This window comes from Branchiostoma floridae, chromosome 19 (genome assembly GCF_000003815.2).
Source record: "Branchiostoma floridae strain S238N-H82 chromosome 19, Bfl_VNyyK, whole genome shotgun sequence".
Lineage (NCBI taxonomy): Eukaryota > Metazoa > Chordata > Leptocardii > Amphioxiformes > Branchiostomatidae > Branchiostoma > Branchiostoma floridae.
The window spans coordinates 421,542-439,861 of record NC_049997.1 but is presented as its reverse complement, the minus strand read 5'-3'; the positions used below and the strand labels follow the sequence as shown (position 1 = coordinate 439,861).

At 41.2% G+C, this 18,320-nt stretch overlaps 1 protein-coding gene across 1 annotated transcript; it reads left to right on the top strand.

Annotated features, from left to right (window-relative positions):
* Positions 1-1,758: 1,758 nt before the first annotated feature.
* Positions 1,759-14,691, top strand: LOC118407042 (L-ascorbate oxidase-like). The gene is made up of 14 exons (XM_035807459.1): positions 1,759-1,900; positions 2,535-2,635; positions 2,865-3,010; positions 3,428-3,539; positions 6,344-6,447; positions 6,929-7,038; positions 7,605-7,779; positions 8,439-8,571; positions 9,193-9,320; positions 10,211-10,418; positions 10,762-10,894; positions 12,099-12,386; positions 13,028-13,231; positions 14,578-14,691. Exons 1-14 carry the CDS (start codon positions 1,771-1,773, stop codon positions 14,670-14,672), a joined length of 2,067 nt encoding a protein of 688 aa, XP_035663352.1. The 5' UTR covers positions 1,759-1,770; the 3' UTR covers positions 14,673-14,691.
* The last annotated feature ends 3,629 nt before the right edge of the window (positions 14,692-18,320 follow it).

Sequence of the window (18,320 nt, the reverse complement as noted above, 5' to 3'; positions counted from 1 at the left end):
CTATACTACATTTGGAATGAATATTTGGTATCAACGTATTGCTACGTGTCTAAACCATGACCAGCATGTCGATAAAGATTCTTGTTATATTGTCGGTCCTATGTACTACTGTTTTTACACAGGATACGTTTGTTAACTCCGTCCCCGTTCCTTACCCCCCGCCCCAGGACCTGTACGTGTTCAACTAGACGGTAAGACTGTTTCGCTGTTATTCTAATACTACACACTAAGGGCTTGTAACACCACAAGCATACTTCAGACAAACGCTTGCTAGGAAGAGAAAGAAGATTCTACTTTTATCCTTCACGTTACTTCCACCATTGTACATAACGTTTTTCAAACAGGTGTACGTGGTATGAGGATAAAGCTTAACTTTGCACACTCCATTCTACCACGACAGGTGCCGTGTAAATCACAGTACGATCACCAAGTAAGGGAAGGGTTTGTCTCGGAGGGTTCATTTTGAGGTCACATCCTTCAGAGTCTGTTGCGGAATGACTTTGAGTACTAAAGATAGTGAAAGACGTAAAGAAATGGTGGGATTTGTGCAGACATTTCCAGTGTAACCATACTTCCGGGTTCACGACCCTAATGAAAATACTGGCTCACCTTATGAAAAGGTCAAGAACACTGTTTATTTTATACTTGGCTCGATCTTAAGCTTTTTTTGTCTCTGACAGTGACACAGATGTCAAAATATTGTTGGTGGGTTCGTTTCACGGAACCTTGTTTTCGCACTATTTTTGTCCGGACATTTCTACAATTTACTAAAACATTAGTGCTCGATGTGTGACTCTCCTCAAAGACGGGACCACCATTTTATTTTCGATGGCTAGAAACATTTTCACCTGAATCGAGTGAGTACATTGATTTTAAATTCCTTTTATATCAGAATCTGTCGATGTACTCAAGTCTAAAGGCCGCACGTTAAATCTGGTAGAAATTTCCCGAGGCCCGTACGTAAACCTTGCTCCCCATATTTGTTCAGTTAGTCCTCACCTTTAGCTAGTTAGGATTGAGCTTGATTCAATTATGACGTTTGCGACTAAGGAAGAAAATACAGTCAAACATGCCCGAGCGACCACCTCTTCTCAGCGGCCATTTCGACCGCTTTTTCTTGGTCCCGATTTTTTTTCCCATTTACATAAGCATTAAGCGACCTTTTCTCAACGACCACCTGGCCAACGCAACCGCGACCGGTCCAAATTGGGACCCATAACGACCACATTATTTTGAAAATTGAGGTTTTCATTGATTTTTGATGATAACTGGCGCGATTTTGTGCCGAAATCGGCCAGTTGGCGTCGGATTTTGACTGCCTTTACGATGTTATTTTAGAATAAAGATGTCATTTACAGTGTGCGTTAGAGATATACGTTAGACGTTAGACGTTAGATAACTCGCTTCTTTGCGTGCGTGCAGCGTGCTTGCTATTTGCCATTAAACACAACGGAAACCATTTATACTTTGCATCGTGCATGTTTTGAGTCGATACTCTTCTCAGCGACCACCTGTCCAAATCGACCGCTTTTTTTCCGGTCCCCCGGGTGGTCGTCTTGGGCAGGTTTGACTGTATGCCCTATTTCATATACTTACAATGTAACCTTGAAGTGACCGATAGATCCTGTTACGCGGTAACCATTACGTAAAAGAATATCAAAAGGCCATTGCTTGGAAACGTCAGTGAGTTTTATGTTTCTGTACCATTTAAGTGTTCCTATGCTAGATTATTTTGTGTTTGCTCTGCCCCAGGTGGAACATTGGGAGACCATGTTTCTGTACAACAAGCAGCGAGAGGCGGGAACCCCGGTCATTATCGACAGTCTGACGGGAGTCTACAGCAAGCGGAAGTACAATAGCTCCAACCAGAGTTGTGAGCTGACAGCCATGTCGGAGGAAGGTGAGACGGACGGCGTTTGTTTGCACCATTAAGAGGTCACCGAACTCTTGTTTTTGATACAGTGGTAATACTGCTATATCTAATAAAGTTGTATTGTATCAAAACTGAGGATGTGACATTTCGGACATGGACATTTTGTTTGGCTCATCTGTGCTTTATACGTAGATGAGTCATACGTTTTTGTGTAAAAAATGTCTTAATCATGATCATTTTTGGCATTTTTGGTCAGCTTGGGGGCGATCACTTCGCCGCATGGCTCAAATCCCGCGAATCCATGGCCAAAAGTTCTATACAAGGGTCTTCCTTGCTGGGCATATTGACAAAGGTTTATATGCAGTCATACGAGCATGTATATCATGTCGGTATGAGGTTTGACATTTTTTATTTCATACACAGTCGTACGCACAGTGCGCAACTCATATACGAATGTTAATCGTTTTGTGTCAGTTTTAGGTACGCAGGCATGCGCACACTACAGCCTGGTACACATACCTAACAGTCACAAAACGGTTAGAATACTTACGTATAAAAAACGGTTAGAATACTTACGTATACTTACGACTTACTTACACCTTCACGTACCATCCAGTACGTTCTTTTGCTGATTTCTTCATGTTTTTTTTTACCTTGACAGAGATCAGCCAGGTCACAACAGCTGACGGGTATCACCGCAGAACAACATTAGTCAACAAACAGCTCCCGGGACCTACCATTGTGGTGTGGAAGGGGGCGCAGGTTTGTACTCCAATCACACTGTATATGTATGTGTATGTGTATGTGTAACTATGTTCGTGTATGTACATGTGTGTACATTTGTGTGCATGCTCGTGTGTGTGTGTGTACTTTAGTGATTCCATATAATATGTACAATACTCACCAAACACACTCAGTGCCAGTCACCAAACGCCCTCAGGGACGAGCCTAACCCTAAGACGGGTTTTTATCTTGTTCCCTTCCCACCCAGGTCGCTGTTACTGTGACGAACAAACTGATACAGGAAGGCGTGGCGATCCACTGGCATGGTATCACCCAGCACAACACACCCTGGATGGACGGGGTGGGCAGCGTGTCACAGTGTCCTATCAGTCCTGGGGAGAGCTTTACTTACAGGTGCGTACACACAAGCACACACACAAACACACGGGATGGACGGGGTGGGCAGCGTGTCACAGAGTCCTATATGAGTCCTGGGAAAAGCTTTACTTATAGGTATGTGTGTAAATGGTTAAGGGTTAATAGTGTGATAACGCCTGGTCCACCAAATGAAACCACCAGTTAACCAGCAGTTGATGTCGACCAGGATAAAAGCTTACATATGTGTTATTAACATTAACCATTACTTTGTATCAATCTGGACGAGAACTTTATTCACAGGGGCGTATTTCAAACAAACAAGAGGACCCCACATGTGTGAGTGGATACCATTGACCAGTAACTAACAGGAAATAACCCTTCTGTACATTTCGTGTAATATCAAAACTTACGTTTTAATTAGAATAGACCAATGCTTTTGTCCCCACCCCCCAGGTTCACTGCGTCTGAAGGGGGTACCCACTGGTGGCACGCCCACCTGGGCACCTTCAGAACGGACGGACTGTACGGGGCGCTTATAGTACTGGAGAACGACACTTCGTCAAAGGTTGTGATTAAGCCCCCTTTACAAATCAAGAATTTAGCTCGGCCGAGTTGTTGGCGAGCTCCAAATGGACATTTTCGGCCGGAGTATGACCGGCGTTTTGGCGATTATGCGGGCCTCGGCCGATATTTTGACGGTTTTTGACTCTCTCTTTTTCGGTCGGAGTTTGCCCGGAGTCTTCTGCCTCGCGCCAGACTCGTTCGGGCTTCCTGCAATAACCGGACGATATTCCGTCGGACTTTTAACGTGTTTGGCGTGCTTTGGGCGAGCGTTGTGCTGGTGTCGCTGGGAGCTTGGGAGGGCTCCGGCAGAATTTTAACTATCACCTAATCAATTTGACACCTGTGTTGAATACGTGTCTTTGTTTTGGGCTTTCATCTTTAGTAAACAGTTTGTTCCGAAATATAAGATAAATAAAGACTACTGTATGAACTTTTCTAAGAAAGCTGCGTACCTCTTATAATGTAAGGGAATTGGACACGAAGACAGCACTTCCTATTTATTTTTTTTGCTATAGGTTTGGATGTGTGAGATCATATATTCTTCATGTCTGAAGGTTTCCAGTCTGAAACTCGAACGAGCCTTTGCCGGCCTTCGCTCGAGGTTCGACCAAGGTTTGCCCGAGGTTCGCCCGATTTCCGCAACGTCAAAATTATTGTATTATGTTGAATAAGACTGGTCTGTTCACTTTATGGCTCTTGTGGTAGTTTTCGGATTGGTGTATCACAACATTCCTGTTGATATTATTGTTTTTAGTGTGCCCGTCCACTCTACTCATGTCCTGCATTTATCCCGCAACTCAGAAATTAAATTTGACACAAATATTGGCTTTTTACAAGGTTATTCAGTTCTGACTTCGTCCATCTTCAAGACAAAGTACAATCTCATTAACAAATTATAATCAGTTGTGTTGGACGGACGTCGGACGGGCTCCGTCCATTTGTAAAGGGGGCAGATTTTCAGCGAAAAATACAGCCGATACTCGGGCGATGTTGACATTCGGCGAGCTCTGACCGAGCTACAAATTCGGCCGGCGTCCGCATGAATTGTAAAGCCGGCTTTACGGTGGCTGTTAATACCCATCTTAAAGGCATTGAAGATATGTTTTTACCTTTGAAGTATTGCGGTAATGTAACCAGTATGTGCATATCTTTGCTTTCCTTGATGTGCATGAACGGTCGTCGAAAGCTAGGTGCCATCCCCAAGCGTTTTACAACTTTAGGGGAGGGGGAGGGGGAGGGGGGCTCCTAACAGAACACAGACTGTCCCTGTGCAAGGACTTTGCCCTTTCTGTCTTCAAATCTGCAGGATATGCCCCTTAGCTGTCCCCAGCTCGTAACCAGCCATACATCATGCACGCAGCTCAGGCATAGTTGTCTCCACAAACTGCCAGCTGGTACTAAGCGGTACCTTACTAGCCCAGTCCCTTTATTTTTGAACACTACAAACGCACTATAGTTTACGACTAAACTGTGCTCTAAAGACGCTCTGTACCATTGAAGACTGCCTTGGCTGCATGATTGCTTTTATGTCGTGTCATTTCTGTATTTGTGAAACTAATGAATAAACTAGTCTACAAAAACGTGTCCTAAGCAACATTTCAATTACAAATATTACGATAAATAGTAAATGATTAAAAAACAAAGTTTATTTGTATTTAAATGACAAATAAAGTTCATCATCTAGGTTCGGAATCGGAGTTCAAAGACGCAAACCCTGACTAGGTTTAAAAGATCACGGTGTGAACAAAGCATGCTAATTCACTTAAATGGATGGAGCGCGCTAACATACATTGACAGTTAACAGATATATGCTTATTGCAGTGAGTGGCAGCTTATGGTGAAAGTGACAGTAAAAGTAAAGTAAAGTGCTTTTCCCAAGAGTACGAGATCGGTGACACGACAGGATTCGAACTTGGAACTTCTTGGTTGTGAGCCCAACGCGCTGTCGATTACGTCACGCGATCTCACGTGTCTGTGGTTGGAACGTAAATGGTTGAATGATATTGATATAGACATTAAGACGTCATTTTTCTTCATGTCTGGGATCAGTGACTTTGAAATAATCAGATTGGAGTCGAAGCCTTTTGACATAAACAATTTCTACGTATTCATAGATAGAGCATTGATACTGTCAATTAATGTCTTTGTCTATGAGTGCCAAACACAATAGAATGAATTACAATGTCTGTTACATAAAAAACAGATTAAAAAGGCACCTTAGGGACACCAATGGCACGCAATGGATAGACCAAGGAGGTTCATGGTATAATCTTATTCCAAGGAACGAACCTTAACCCTATCTAGGCCACGGTTTTTATTTATAGGACGGTGTGTATCTTTGCGTTAGCGATAGGGTTAGTGTACTTGTGTGATCCCCTTCATATTTTCAAAGCGTCTTGGAATACATTACCAACAAGTTTACCCTGTGTCCAACTCTTAAATCGTACTCACTCCTATAATATAATGTTTTCTTAGGTGAGATCTTGAGTGGCGCAATCGGCAGCGAATTGGGCTCAGACCCAAGAGGTCCTGAGTTCGAATCCTGCCGTATCATTTATCTTGTGCCCTCCTAGGAGACGGAAATTTCAAACAACAAACATGCATATGCTGGGGCGTTCTTACATGTGACATGTAGTTCTTGTCCCTATGGGACGTAGTGTGACAGTAGACGAGAGAGTGGAGAAGGAATTGTTAAACCCTCATTCACCTTAAAAAGTTGTGTGCAGGTCAGACAGACGGCGAGTAACTGTCTGCCTGTGATTGTTCTCTGATAGATGCCAACAATGTTTTCTTTAATCCTCTCAGCCGCCCCTGCCAGTATTTCATCAGGAGTTTCTGATGCTGCTGCACGACTGGCAGAGAGAGGACTCACTGGACACGTACCTGCGTGTGGAGTGGGAGGCAACCAGGTGACTAACAAAATAGAGAAAATAGTCTCATGATGGCCAAAAATTATTGTCGTCGGACATTTAAGTTAAGTTAAAATGGTTTGAGTTCACGATTTGCATATCAGTTTGAGTGGTGCACTGGCGAGGCGGCGCGTGTGAATAGCGATTTTTTTCTTAAGATAGAACATCTCTGTTGGTGAAGTAATGTAAAACACTAAATATCTTTGATATATTGTTAAGCCGATTATATTCTAAAACTAGCGTTTGATTAAAACATAAAGGACACCAACTTTTAAACCATGTTTCTTATATTTTACGTTTCGTTCCTAACAACTGCTTGGCCGGACCCTGGTTTAGAAATATGATGATTGTAGCATTCATTGTTAGTTTACTGAGCCCGATTACTTAAGAACATTCCAAAACCTTTTAAACTAAAGTGCTTAAACGTCATCTACGAAGCTACATGCCTGCCTCCTCACCCGGGTTGTATTTGTTTCCGCAGGTTTTCTCACGGCTATGGAGACACCAATACGTGTAGGAAGAGACTAACACAGGCTGACGGCACGGACCTGGGACCGGTCCATTTTACCTCAGGCCTCATCAACGGAAAAGGTGATAAGCCAGTTCCTGATTTCTAGTGCGCATATGCCGTTATGATGAATTTGTTGTTGTAATTCAAAATGTAAGGCCCGTAAAGAACCTTGAACATGGACCTCAAGCTAAATACATAGGGGCTATGCATGATTTCTCTGTTTGAATTCTTTTAGTTGCTTTGAAGGTTCAATTTTCTGTTAGGAATGATAGACATGGATGTGAATTCTGGTGTGTTTTTAAAATCAAAGTGACAAGTTGGGGTATTTGTCATTTTCTGCCTGTTATTCGCCCCCAAAAGACTGCTTATCAGTTGAACGGTCAGATTTGTTAAGTTTATTTTTTGGCAACGCATTAAGGGCGAGCCTAATAGTATAGTTTGACAAGAATTCTCCAAATCTCGCAGGTATGTCAGGAACTGTTCTACAGGCATAATTTTTTTTTCTATACTTATTTTCATTTACATGAATTCATTCTATTAGTTCTTTAGATTTAGTTACTAATTTTATTCTGTGTTACGTAATTCTTCAAATTTGACTTGCATTGAAAGAACCATGTATCTGTGATTTACGTCACGATGTTGTCAGGTCGTAGCTATGACGACAACGACAATGCGGAGAATAGGTTCGTGCCTCTGGAAAAGTTCAGTGTGGAGGGGAACATGACGTATCGCTTCCGGGTCATCAGCGCCGCCATGATGTTTCCCTTCCGGGTGTCCGTGGACCAGCACGAGTTGACCTTGATCGCCACGGATGGAGACAGGTAGGTAAAACGTAGCTCAGAAATTGTCATCAGTATATGCCCCTTTTGAAACATGTTTTTAAGACTGATTGTATTTATGTTTCATTGAATGACAGTTATCTACTTAATCTGCCTACTGACTAAAGCATAACAATAATTTGAAACCTGGGAAAGCTAGGAAACCTTCTTTGCTACCAATTATCCCTTTTCTTTTAAGTCTTTATATTAACTATCTGCAAACATCTATGTTTTAACCGTTTGACTTAGTGACGCATGAGTTATGCTAGTGGCTCTATCGTTATCTGTATGTCTGTATCCGTCCCCTATCATTTATTTCTCCTCTTTTCTTGCTAATCATTCGAGAATAGTTGGATATTTCATATGATACCTTTTGAAAGAATAATTTGATAGGTTGTAATCAATCGGAAAATGGTATAGTCCTACATTTTTCTTGTGATTTGGAATTCTGCGTTTGTTCGTTTGTATGCATGACAGATGTCATGGTACTGTCTTCCTGCATAATCAGAATATACATGATTAAGTTGTTTCTGGTGCAATTGCTCTATAAATAACCATGATTTTCTTACTGTATCACATGTAGTCGAATTGCGTAGAGTTGTTTTGTTTAGTACCTTTTTAAAACTCTTTTAGTGTCACCGCATATAATTCTTCAATACCAGGATCGTTGAGCAGACAGCGGAGTCGTTCATCATTAACACAGGCGAGCGGTACGATTTTTACATCACAACCGACCAGACTCCTGGTAACTACTGGATCCGTGCGGACACCATCGAACTGTATGCAGACAATATGGTGAGTACGTTCTATGCACTTATCAATAGTGCTAATACCTTTGTCGCGATAGGTCAAATCCTATATAGCGGACCATATCAATACCTCTAGTAAAATTAGATTATTTTACCTTAAATTTTGTCATTATTTGCTATTTTCCTAAAAAAAACATTCAAAAACATTTCTTGTCTATTGCCATCGTGTTTTGGAGTTATTTGTTGTAAAAAATGCACTTTTAGAAATATATTTTGGTGAGTACAAAATGGCGGCTAGCTTAATACATGTCATTTTATGACGTCTGTCGTCGTTGTCGTTGCTATTGACAACTGGAATTTAGCAGACATTTACATTTTGTTAGTCACCCTTTTTGAAAATACTTTAATTTTTTTTAATTGAATGAGAATAGGCTATTTGGACCTTTCTAGCCACAAAAATGAGACGTTACATTACGCCACCAAGACGCAAAAGCAATTTTATTAGTCACTTATGTAGTATATTCTAAAAGTTGGTGGTCATACGACAACTTGTTTTAGGTTACAGTGCTGGATGGGGTGGGGTAAAAATCCTTGAGATCTGCTTTGGTCAAAGTCGATAGACTATACCTCTTTACTGGAAGCTAACAAAAATTAAACCTTTTCTCAGCCGGTAAACAGACAACACCATACTGAGGCTATACTACATTATGAAGGAGCTCCAGACGCTGAACCGACCTCCCAGCGGAAAACCTGCACAGCGAATGACACCTGTGTCGTCGTCAACTGTCCCTTCAGGTAGTACAGGGATGCCTAAGCATTTGCACGAACCCTATGAGATTCGTACGAACATTATGTGATACGCACGAATCACTATGTGAAAACGCACGAATCTGATGCGATTGGCACGAGCCTTATGCGAAACCGACCGGCCACTGCTGGGTCACATGATATTGAAATTATATATTACGTCATTCGCATAAGGTTCGTGCAAATCACATAAGGTTCGTGCGTTTTCGCATAGTAATTCGTGTAATTTTCATATGGTTCTTGGGTTTCGCATAGTGATTCGTGCGTATCACATATGTTCGCACGAATCTCATAGGGTTCGTGCAAATGCTTAGGCACCCCTATAGTATAATTCAAGTAAAGAAACACACACACAGAAAGACAATACAGGTACCACCGTCTTCTGTCCCTTCATGTAGTATAATTCAAGCAAAGAAACACACAGACAAATACAATACAGATACTACCGTCAATTGTCCGTTCAAGTAAAAACACTAATATGCTATCAAACATACAAACACAAGCACAATGCCGATAGCGTCCTCTTTAGAGGACAGTTTCTTTCATATGTTGCTTCGGATCAAGCAGCATTTGATTTTTGGCAGGTAGATAAGAAATCTTTATATGGAAATTACTTAAAAGTTACAACTTTGTTATATCTAAAAATCAATAAATAGGCGCCTGCTTTTTCAGAGCTGGGTTTGGAATAAAGATATTAGAAAGACGTCCCATTTGCACAAAACATTTGAAATAGCATCTTCGAAGAAACAATCCAATGCTGTCATGACGTCACGTTATGCAGATAGAACACAGTGTATCATACGTTGCAGGACGTCTATTGCGCCCACCGTCTCTGTTCATGGATGGTTGTAACCTTGTTTTATTTCAAACACTATTAGGCAGTACGGAGACCAGTCAATGCACATCGAGTGCCTGCCGGTCAGCGAGCTTCGGTCCCCTGATAACCAGTCCGTCCCATTGTCGGAGTCTGGGGACAAGTGGGAGGAACATTTCATCAATTTCCACTTCGCTGGGTCTGATATAAACCCAGGCCAGAGGTCATCCGTCAATGGTCATCGGTTTGTTCTGCCGTCGTCACCCCCACAGGTTTGTGAAAAGACACAACTTGCGTTAGGAACAACAGAACAATTGGTCATTATTGGAGGAAAATGACACCATTGGAAAATATCAATTCATAGGTTACGTACTGAGGTCAAGAGAAGTTAAATCAGGACTTTTTTCAGCAAATTAACATAGTTGAAGACCTGAAAGTGTTTGCCAATGCCAATGTCATTGTTTTAAACAGGTCTTCATCCTCTTATGCGACAACTAAAAGTTAGTAACTGGCGAAAATTTGCCAAAGTACACATTTCAACTGCTTAGAAAACTAACATGCCACCTCCTAATAATTACCACAGTGCAGTGTTCTCTCCCTACACCGTTCCTCTAGGTCACCGGTGACAAGGGTCTGGTGCCATGTACCGACGAGCTTTGCGGCGGGGAGAAGTATTGTGACTGTAGCTATCACGTGACCATCACCCCTGGCAACGTCGTGCAGATGGTCCTCTACAACATGGGCTCAGGTAAACTCGAATGTTTATCAGTCTTTTGAGAAGGATATGACACAAAACCTAACTAATTATAAAGAAACGTGCTTCCAGGCCTTCTTGCATACTTACTCATACAAAAGTTCATTAAATTTTACATTTTCAGACAGGAAAAATAACAGCTACTCAAACGACTTTTATAGATTTCGGAAATGGTTCGGCTGGTATCTAACATATATTCGCATAATTACACCAGGTGCCATTATACCGCCACCTCAAAAAACGTTGTTATAGAGGCCTTCTCAAGATCTTTTTCAACAAGTAACATCTGAATTGTATTACATTTAGGATATTTAACATTCGTTGTTCAAGATAATCTTGGGAAGACCTCTATACTAACGTTTTTGAGGTGGCGGTATTATGGCACCTGGTGGAATTATGATAGTCGATGTTACTTTACTTTTCAGTGACACTTCTTCATCACTATATTTGCATTTGATCGGTTTTCAGATTTTTTGGGTTTAAACCTGTTGATTGACAGATATTACTTTCTCACTCACTGAAGATGGGTATTGTGTACCACCTAAACGTCTCGCCTTTCTGAAATCTATCGTTACTGTTATCTTGTGAAAAGCCTTAATTTTTGTGTTACAATCTTAAGACCATATATCCGTGCACAAAATAAAGCGCTTACCAACAAGCGTATGCCTTAATGCTTATTCACATAACAGATCAGCTTAGTTCTTGATGAAATCTGCTCTCAGTAACTTTCAAGGAAATGCTATCCCGCTCAATGTACGGATCATAATGCTGCCAGATAGGTTGATCAACAGGACCTGTTACTTACTTACTTACTTATCCTCTTCATCCCATGTGGGACATAAGACTGTGATAAGTTTCCTCCACTGGGGTCTGTTCTGTGCTAGGGGCTGAGCAGCATCCCAGGGGATCCCAATGGCCGCTAGGTCTTTAGCCACAGTACGTCTCCATGTACTTTTAGGACGTCCCCGTTTTCTTTTTCCCTCAGGGGCCCAATGTAGAGCAACTTTGGGGATACGGTCATCCGACAACCGCAGAACATGACCCAACCATTCCGATGTCTATTTAAGATGTCTTCCGATGGCTATTTAAGTGGACAGTTGTGTTCGTTTAGACGATAGGAAAACCTTGGAAAACAGGACCTGTTGGGCAAGTTAAATATAAAGTTAAAGACTGCATGCTGATTTCTTCTCATATGCAGGAGCAGGTCTTGCCGGTACAGCCCACCCTGTTCACATCCACGGACACCACTTCTACGTGTTAGATATGGGATTCCCGGAGTACAACAGCAGCGATGGTCGCTACAGTAGCCAGAACCCTGACATCGACTGTGGCACGTCAGAAAGGTGTAACGCAAAGCGATGGGCGGACCAGTCGTGGGAGGGCGGGAACAAGCCGGGACTGAACCTACGGGACCCGCCGATGAAGGACACGGTGATCGTGCCTGTGGGAGGGTACGTGGTCATCAGATTTACGGCGGATAACCCAGGTGGGTTAGTTGTACACATCATTGGTTTGGTTTGGTTCGGTTTGGTTTGGTTTGGTAATACAGATCTCCATTAGTGACTGATATGTCACTATTCTTCCTGGAGTCCGAGTAATTTGTGGAGAATGACCAATTCTAGACGGAAGGAAATGCTTAGCGTCTTTTTCAGTGTCATTCTTTATCATTTCTATATTGCAACTTAAGCTTGATAACTCTTTCTGCAGAGTAGAAAGCTAAGGGCACAACCCACCGTACGTCCTTTTTGTCCGTACGTTTTCTTGGCAGGCCATGTCCGCCACGTATGGGGAATGAAAATATGGGGAAAGAATGGCAAGAGCAGGGAGGGAGTACGTCAACACGCGTACGGCAACACAAGTTTTGCCTGCACGTAAAATTTTACGGCGTGTCTGCGTGCTCCAATCCGTCGGATTCCCGACGAGTTCAAAATACGGAGGCAGTAGTTACCACTTACGGATCCCAAAAGATTGCCCACGTTTTGACACGTAGGCAGCATGTATTTCCACGTCCGGCGGGTTGTGCCCTTAGCTTTACTGTCTAAGAAAAAAATCGCACTTATTGTTTAAAACACGCAAAATCTTTTTACAAAATTGTATACAATGCTAATGATCTTTGCCGTGATGCAGGCTGGTGGTTTGTCCACTGTCACATAGAGATCCATCAGGTGGAGGGGATGGCCATGATGATCAGGGAGGGGACACAGGGACAGATGAACCCCCCACCCCCGGGATTCCCCACCTGTGGGGAATTCCATTGGTCCTCAGCGGAGTTCGAAAGAGCAAAGAAGGGCTACAGCACGTCTTGGACCCACACCTTATCTGTCGCGGCAGGTGGGTGCTGTCATATTTACTGTTGAGTGATGAACCAATGGCAGGTATTGAGTCTCTACTAACACGGAATGTAACGTTAAGGTCCCAGTAAATAACACTACAGGCTCGTTCTCATTTAAATGTCGAAATGCTGTCGCCTGACTTTAATTACGCCTTAATATGGAGCAAATTACTGGTTCCTTCATTTTCCTCAACCCCTGTAATGTTTTACAAAAGATGCACAACAACATTCGTATTGGTTAATGGCTTAGAAGATTATTATAGCCACGGGTGGAATTTCGCCCCCCAAAAATGGCTGTCGCCTGAGAAGAAACGAAGAATTCAAATAGTAGCCAAAAATGTAAAAATTCAGTTCCAAGAATGATTGTTCGGTAGGTGAAACCAGCTAACTAGGCCCTCTGACCGATCACGTTAGATCGCTACTGTCACTGATCTTGGAGGCTGTGTGAGGTGGTTTATGTCTGTCGCCAGATTCTGTAACAAACGTTACCACCATGAGTACTATGGTTGCCACGGTTACATTGTCCACGTATAAGACTAGAAATGGCCGTTTTTGTGACGCTGTACTGTTTTTCTGGCTTTCTAAAGAAACAAGAAAGGGTTGTTGACGGTCATTTACATCCCACCTTGCTTAACAAAATGTTGTACAGAAATGACTGTATCAAACATTACCATTGTTCGATGCTCTCTAAGCTTTCTATTTGACCTGGTGTAAAAATGCTTCCCACTTTCTAAATGTTCCTAGGGACGTCCACTTATACCTCAATGATGTAGTCAATAAGGTGAGTTATTTCGAAGAAAACAGGGTTAAGTCTACTGTTGTAACAAACGTTACCGGTAACGTTTGTTACATGCCCTGTAATGCATTACCAATGGGACCGAAAATAATAAGTTGCCATTTTCTGGTTATGGTTAAAAGAGGAATTTTCCTAAACAACCAGGTAGTTTTCACTGAAAATAAAGCCGACTTAATCTTCGACCCCAAAAAATGCAATTTTCGACATTTCAATGAGAACGAGTGTACATCGCTGCAACATATATCAGATTTGAATAACCCTCGACTCCATAATAGGAAAAACTGTAGAATGATTGGCGTTATATCCTTCAGCAAGCTCGCCGCTCTAGTAGAATGGGTGTGTAAAGTTTCTGTCATCCTCAGACTGACATCTTACGCGAAGTCTGTCCTTTGTGAATGATATAATACTCTAACCTCATGGCGAAAAAATGTACTATTCATGTGGTTATCTGGTTGCTTGTTCTTTGATCTTCCGACACGTTTATATATTACATTTAGAGAGAAGAATAAAAGCAACAATGAGATCAAAAATATCCCCATGTTCTTTCAGGAGGTGGTATTGGCGCTGCAGTTGGATTCATAGTTGGACTTGGAGTCGGCATCATCTGTTACGAATGTAGCAAGAAAAGCGCGACCTCAAAATAGCAGACCACAGTTTGCGACATGCAGGTATACAGTTTTGTTGAGTTAAAGACCACACCTGCACGCGGTGACATCAGTAATAGGAGCACTAGAAACAAACATCAACCACAATTAAAACAAGGACAAATCGGTACAAGAATAGTCCTATTCCCTACATGGTCAACCTTCTGTATGGCCACCGTATATTGAATATGTCAGCTGTTGTAAGCTACTTCTCATCTAGCATTGTGCATGTGTAAACTAACTTATCGGTTTAAAACCTATCTGTTTTAGGGTAGCATTTAGTGTTGATTTTAAGAATACAAATAACGTCATTACTCCGTTTAAACGTAAAGCTGTAATTTGCCTAAGTCAATGATTTTAAGTGTAAAGGTATGCAATTCAGCCTGTGGCTGCCATATACACTTTGTCTTTTCATAATGATCTTATCATGATGATCAAATAAAGCATCTATTCATTCATTCATTCATTCATTCATCCACGGTAATTGAAGTGGTAAGGCTTATGATACAGAAAAAATGAAAATATCTTATTTTAACAAAGTAAGGTACAAAATGTCGAAGAAACATGTGTCCGCATATAGAGTTTTCAGGACTTCTTTTAAACAACGTTGTACGAAGGTTAATGGAGATGCAGTCGGTTCACCTCGATACTATTAGGCATTTACGTAGACGGCGCATTTGTACACTAAAAAGTCCGTTTCATAAATTCGCAAAGCCCATATGGTTCCATAGCACATATAGCAGTGTAAACTTGGATTATAAATGCAACTTCTAACTTGAATTGTGACCGCTTAAAAATGTAGACATTTCAGTCTCATGTGTCATTGAATAAGCATAAAATAAGTAAACTTAAACTTAAAATAACAAGATTTAAAGCTAAGGTAGATATAGAATTCAGCGGCAGAATTATCTTTGCTACCATTAGGCTTCTGGCAATCATGAAATCAGGTATGACTTGAAATGTCAAACATGCGTGTTAAATTCATCAAACATATCTTGCTGAGCCTGAATAGAATAAATGCCAATATAGTAATCTTAGTTAGCACCAACATGCAAATAAAGCATCATAAGAGATACACTCATACATGGTTTCCAGTGGTGACCCGTTGCGTAATGGTAGGGTATTTGGCTTAAAGCCCAGAGATCCTGGGTTCAGACCGACGCTGTGCCCTTAGAAAGGCACTAAACAAAGATTTTCTCACCTTACTGGGGATTGATTAAAAACCATGCTCCGGATTGGACGTTAAATTTAGGAGAGCCACACGTCTTGTACGTAACATAACCCACCACACCTATCAAGAATTACAGGGGTTATAGCTGGTTTGTGCGGACCAATTGGCATTTGTAATATGCAGCTTGCATTCCCCATCAAAAATTGAATTGCATCAATCTTCTATCTTAAGTAAGTGTCGCCCTGTCTTTTACTTACCAAAACAACAACTGACGATGAAACAGAAATAGAATGGCCCCATAGAATACGCTTGGATCAGTGAATGCTTTGACACAACCGACTTTAAACAGAAAAATACTAACGCTTAAAACAATGCATAATATCACATTTTGATTGCAAACCTTTCTTTATTGTTAAATGAAAGCTAAAGACTATTGAAACCGGTGTTTGTTTCTCTGGAACAAATTTAATGAGTTTTTTTTTTCTCAAACAATTCTTTAATCTTTGGTTTGTTCTACTGAAAGTGTTTACAGAATACGACTTAAAAGATGTAAAGTCGATTATAGAATTTGCATACAAAAATTTTTTCGGCGTTGAAGCGCGCTAGACTGATTATAAATTACATATTGTGGCGTGCACACTCTGCACATTCGGAACGTGCTGCTGCCATGGCACAGCGGCATCCAGACACATCCGTTCCAACCAGTGGACCAAATGATCGTCAGCACAAAACCAAAACCAAAGGGAAAAATTTATCAGTTGGGGACAAGCAAGTAGATGCCAAAGACGTCATCAACCAGCTTCAGGCTAACCCGATGTACGGCTCCCGGGAGAGTTCAGGTGAGATCTAAGAAAAGATAAACTATGCCTTTGGTTAACCAACGTACCCTTAAGAATCTGCAGACTTTTGCCTGATTTAAACGACCTCTTGCGCTGGTCATTGACCAATATATTTGTGAAATGGCAACTGGGAATTTTTTTCTCGTATCTATTAACTTAAAGATATAAAAATACGGACATAATTTTGCACATAAACTCTCTCTGATTAATGCTGTGGCATATTGTGATGGCTAGCTAGTTAGACCGACAGACAGGGATCGGTAATAGAGACGGGAAGGGTGAGGGTATAGTGACTACTTAATTAGAAAGAAGCTTACGGCACACGCTACTGTGGATTCATAATTTAAGCTAATAATAACAGCAATGTAACAAACCTCCCCCCACCTCAAAAGAAAGAAGAAAAAAACATTGCGAAAGAACACAGGGGCCACAAGGGACAACAGGAAATAGACAGACCCTGATAAAGTCCAAGAATACATCAATCTCACTTGCGGCACCTATGGAAAGCCTGTTCAGTACTTTATGTAATACAGATTGAATGATGGTACGCAATAGTTGAGTCGGACGCGTGACAAAGATATCAAATGTTAAAATATAATTAAAAAAATTTACAAATGTTTTGAGCAAAAAATGTCGGATGATGTACAAGGTGCATATGCCCTTGTGGTGTGTATGTTGATGTGGATAACACGTTTACTTTGTGTTGAGCGAGGATATCCGTAAAAACGTTCACATTTTCTGTCAGATTCACTGGAACTGTGTGTCATGTAAACAAAACAATGTTGGTATGATTATTGAAGCTCGGAAAATGGTAGAACTTGGAGCATGACATGACCCAAGAAAATAATTTTCAGCAAAAAGAAATAAGAAATGCATCACTCTACAAGCTTTGTCTGTCTATTTACGATCAGTTTGGTTTCTAAAATTCAAGGTAGAGTTTGTTCATTACCAATGGGAAAACGACAATAGAAAACAATGGTTTGGTAAAGAGTTTTCGCATTGTAAATAGTCCTTTTGTTGCAGACGGCGAAGGTGGAAATGATACCTGGCCATGGTGTAGCCGGGCAATGGATTTTCTGCCGTCAGGCTCCACTGTGAAGACGATCGTCATCGTGGCTATGTTAACAACATCTCTGACGCTAACCGTGTGGCAAATCAACACTCCGCATCCGGATGTTGACACGGTATATTTATCTATTTGTTACATTAAACGCTACTTTGGTCGATCACATAATTTAGCAAGTGACAGGAGAGAGCTGGAGGAGTTGATCACCATATATATGAATATATATATATCTGAGTAAAACGTTTTATCCTGGACCATGTTATGGTAAAACACTTTGTATTTGCTTGCAAATGTCACTTCCCTTTCTGTATCTAGTATTCTCGCTGGATACTGACATAGATGTTAGAAATACAGATCTAGACGCACTTTAACACGATTCCATAAATCAGTGCTGATGTAGAAATTCTACGTCATAGCAGTCTGAAATGTAAACGATAGAGCAGACAGGAAACAAAAATGTGCTGCTGATGAAATTTCTCAAACTCATTTTAAGTTCGCAGTTCTCTGAATTAAGTTACTAACTAGAAAAACTCAATGCAGCTAGCTATAGGACTTAATGTATCTATAGGACT

What these genes read in the sequence shown, in the direction of transcription:
- LOC118407042 (XM_035807459.1), top strand. Translation starts at nt 1,771, where the DNA reads ATGTTTCTGTACAACAAGCAGCGAGAGGCGGGAACCCCGGTCATTATC. An exon ending in GTGGAGTGGGAGGCAACCAG is followed by an intron (nt 6,448 to 6,928) that starts GTGACTAACAAA and finishes TTGTTTCCGCAG; the next exon opens with GTTTTCTCACGGCTATGGAG. An exon ending in CCTCTACAACATGGGCTCAG is followed by an intron (nt 10,895 to 12,098) that starts GTAAACTCGAAT and finishes TCTCATATGCAG; the next exon opens with GAGCAGGTCTTGCCGGTACA.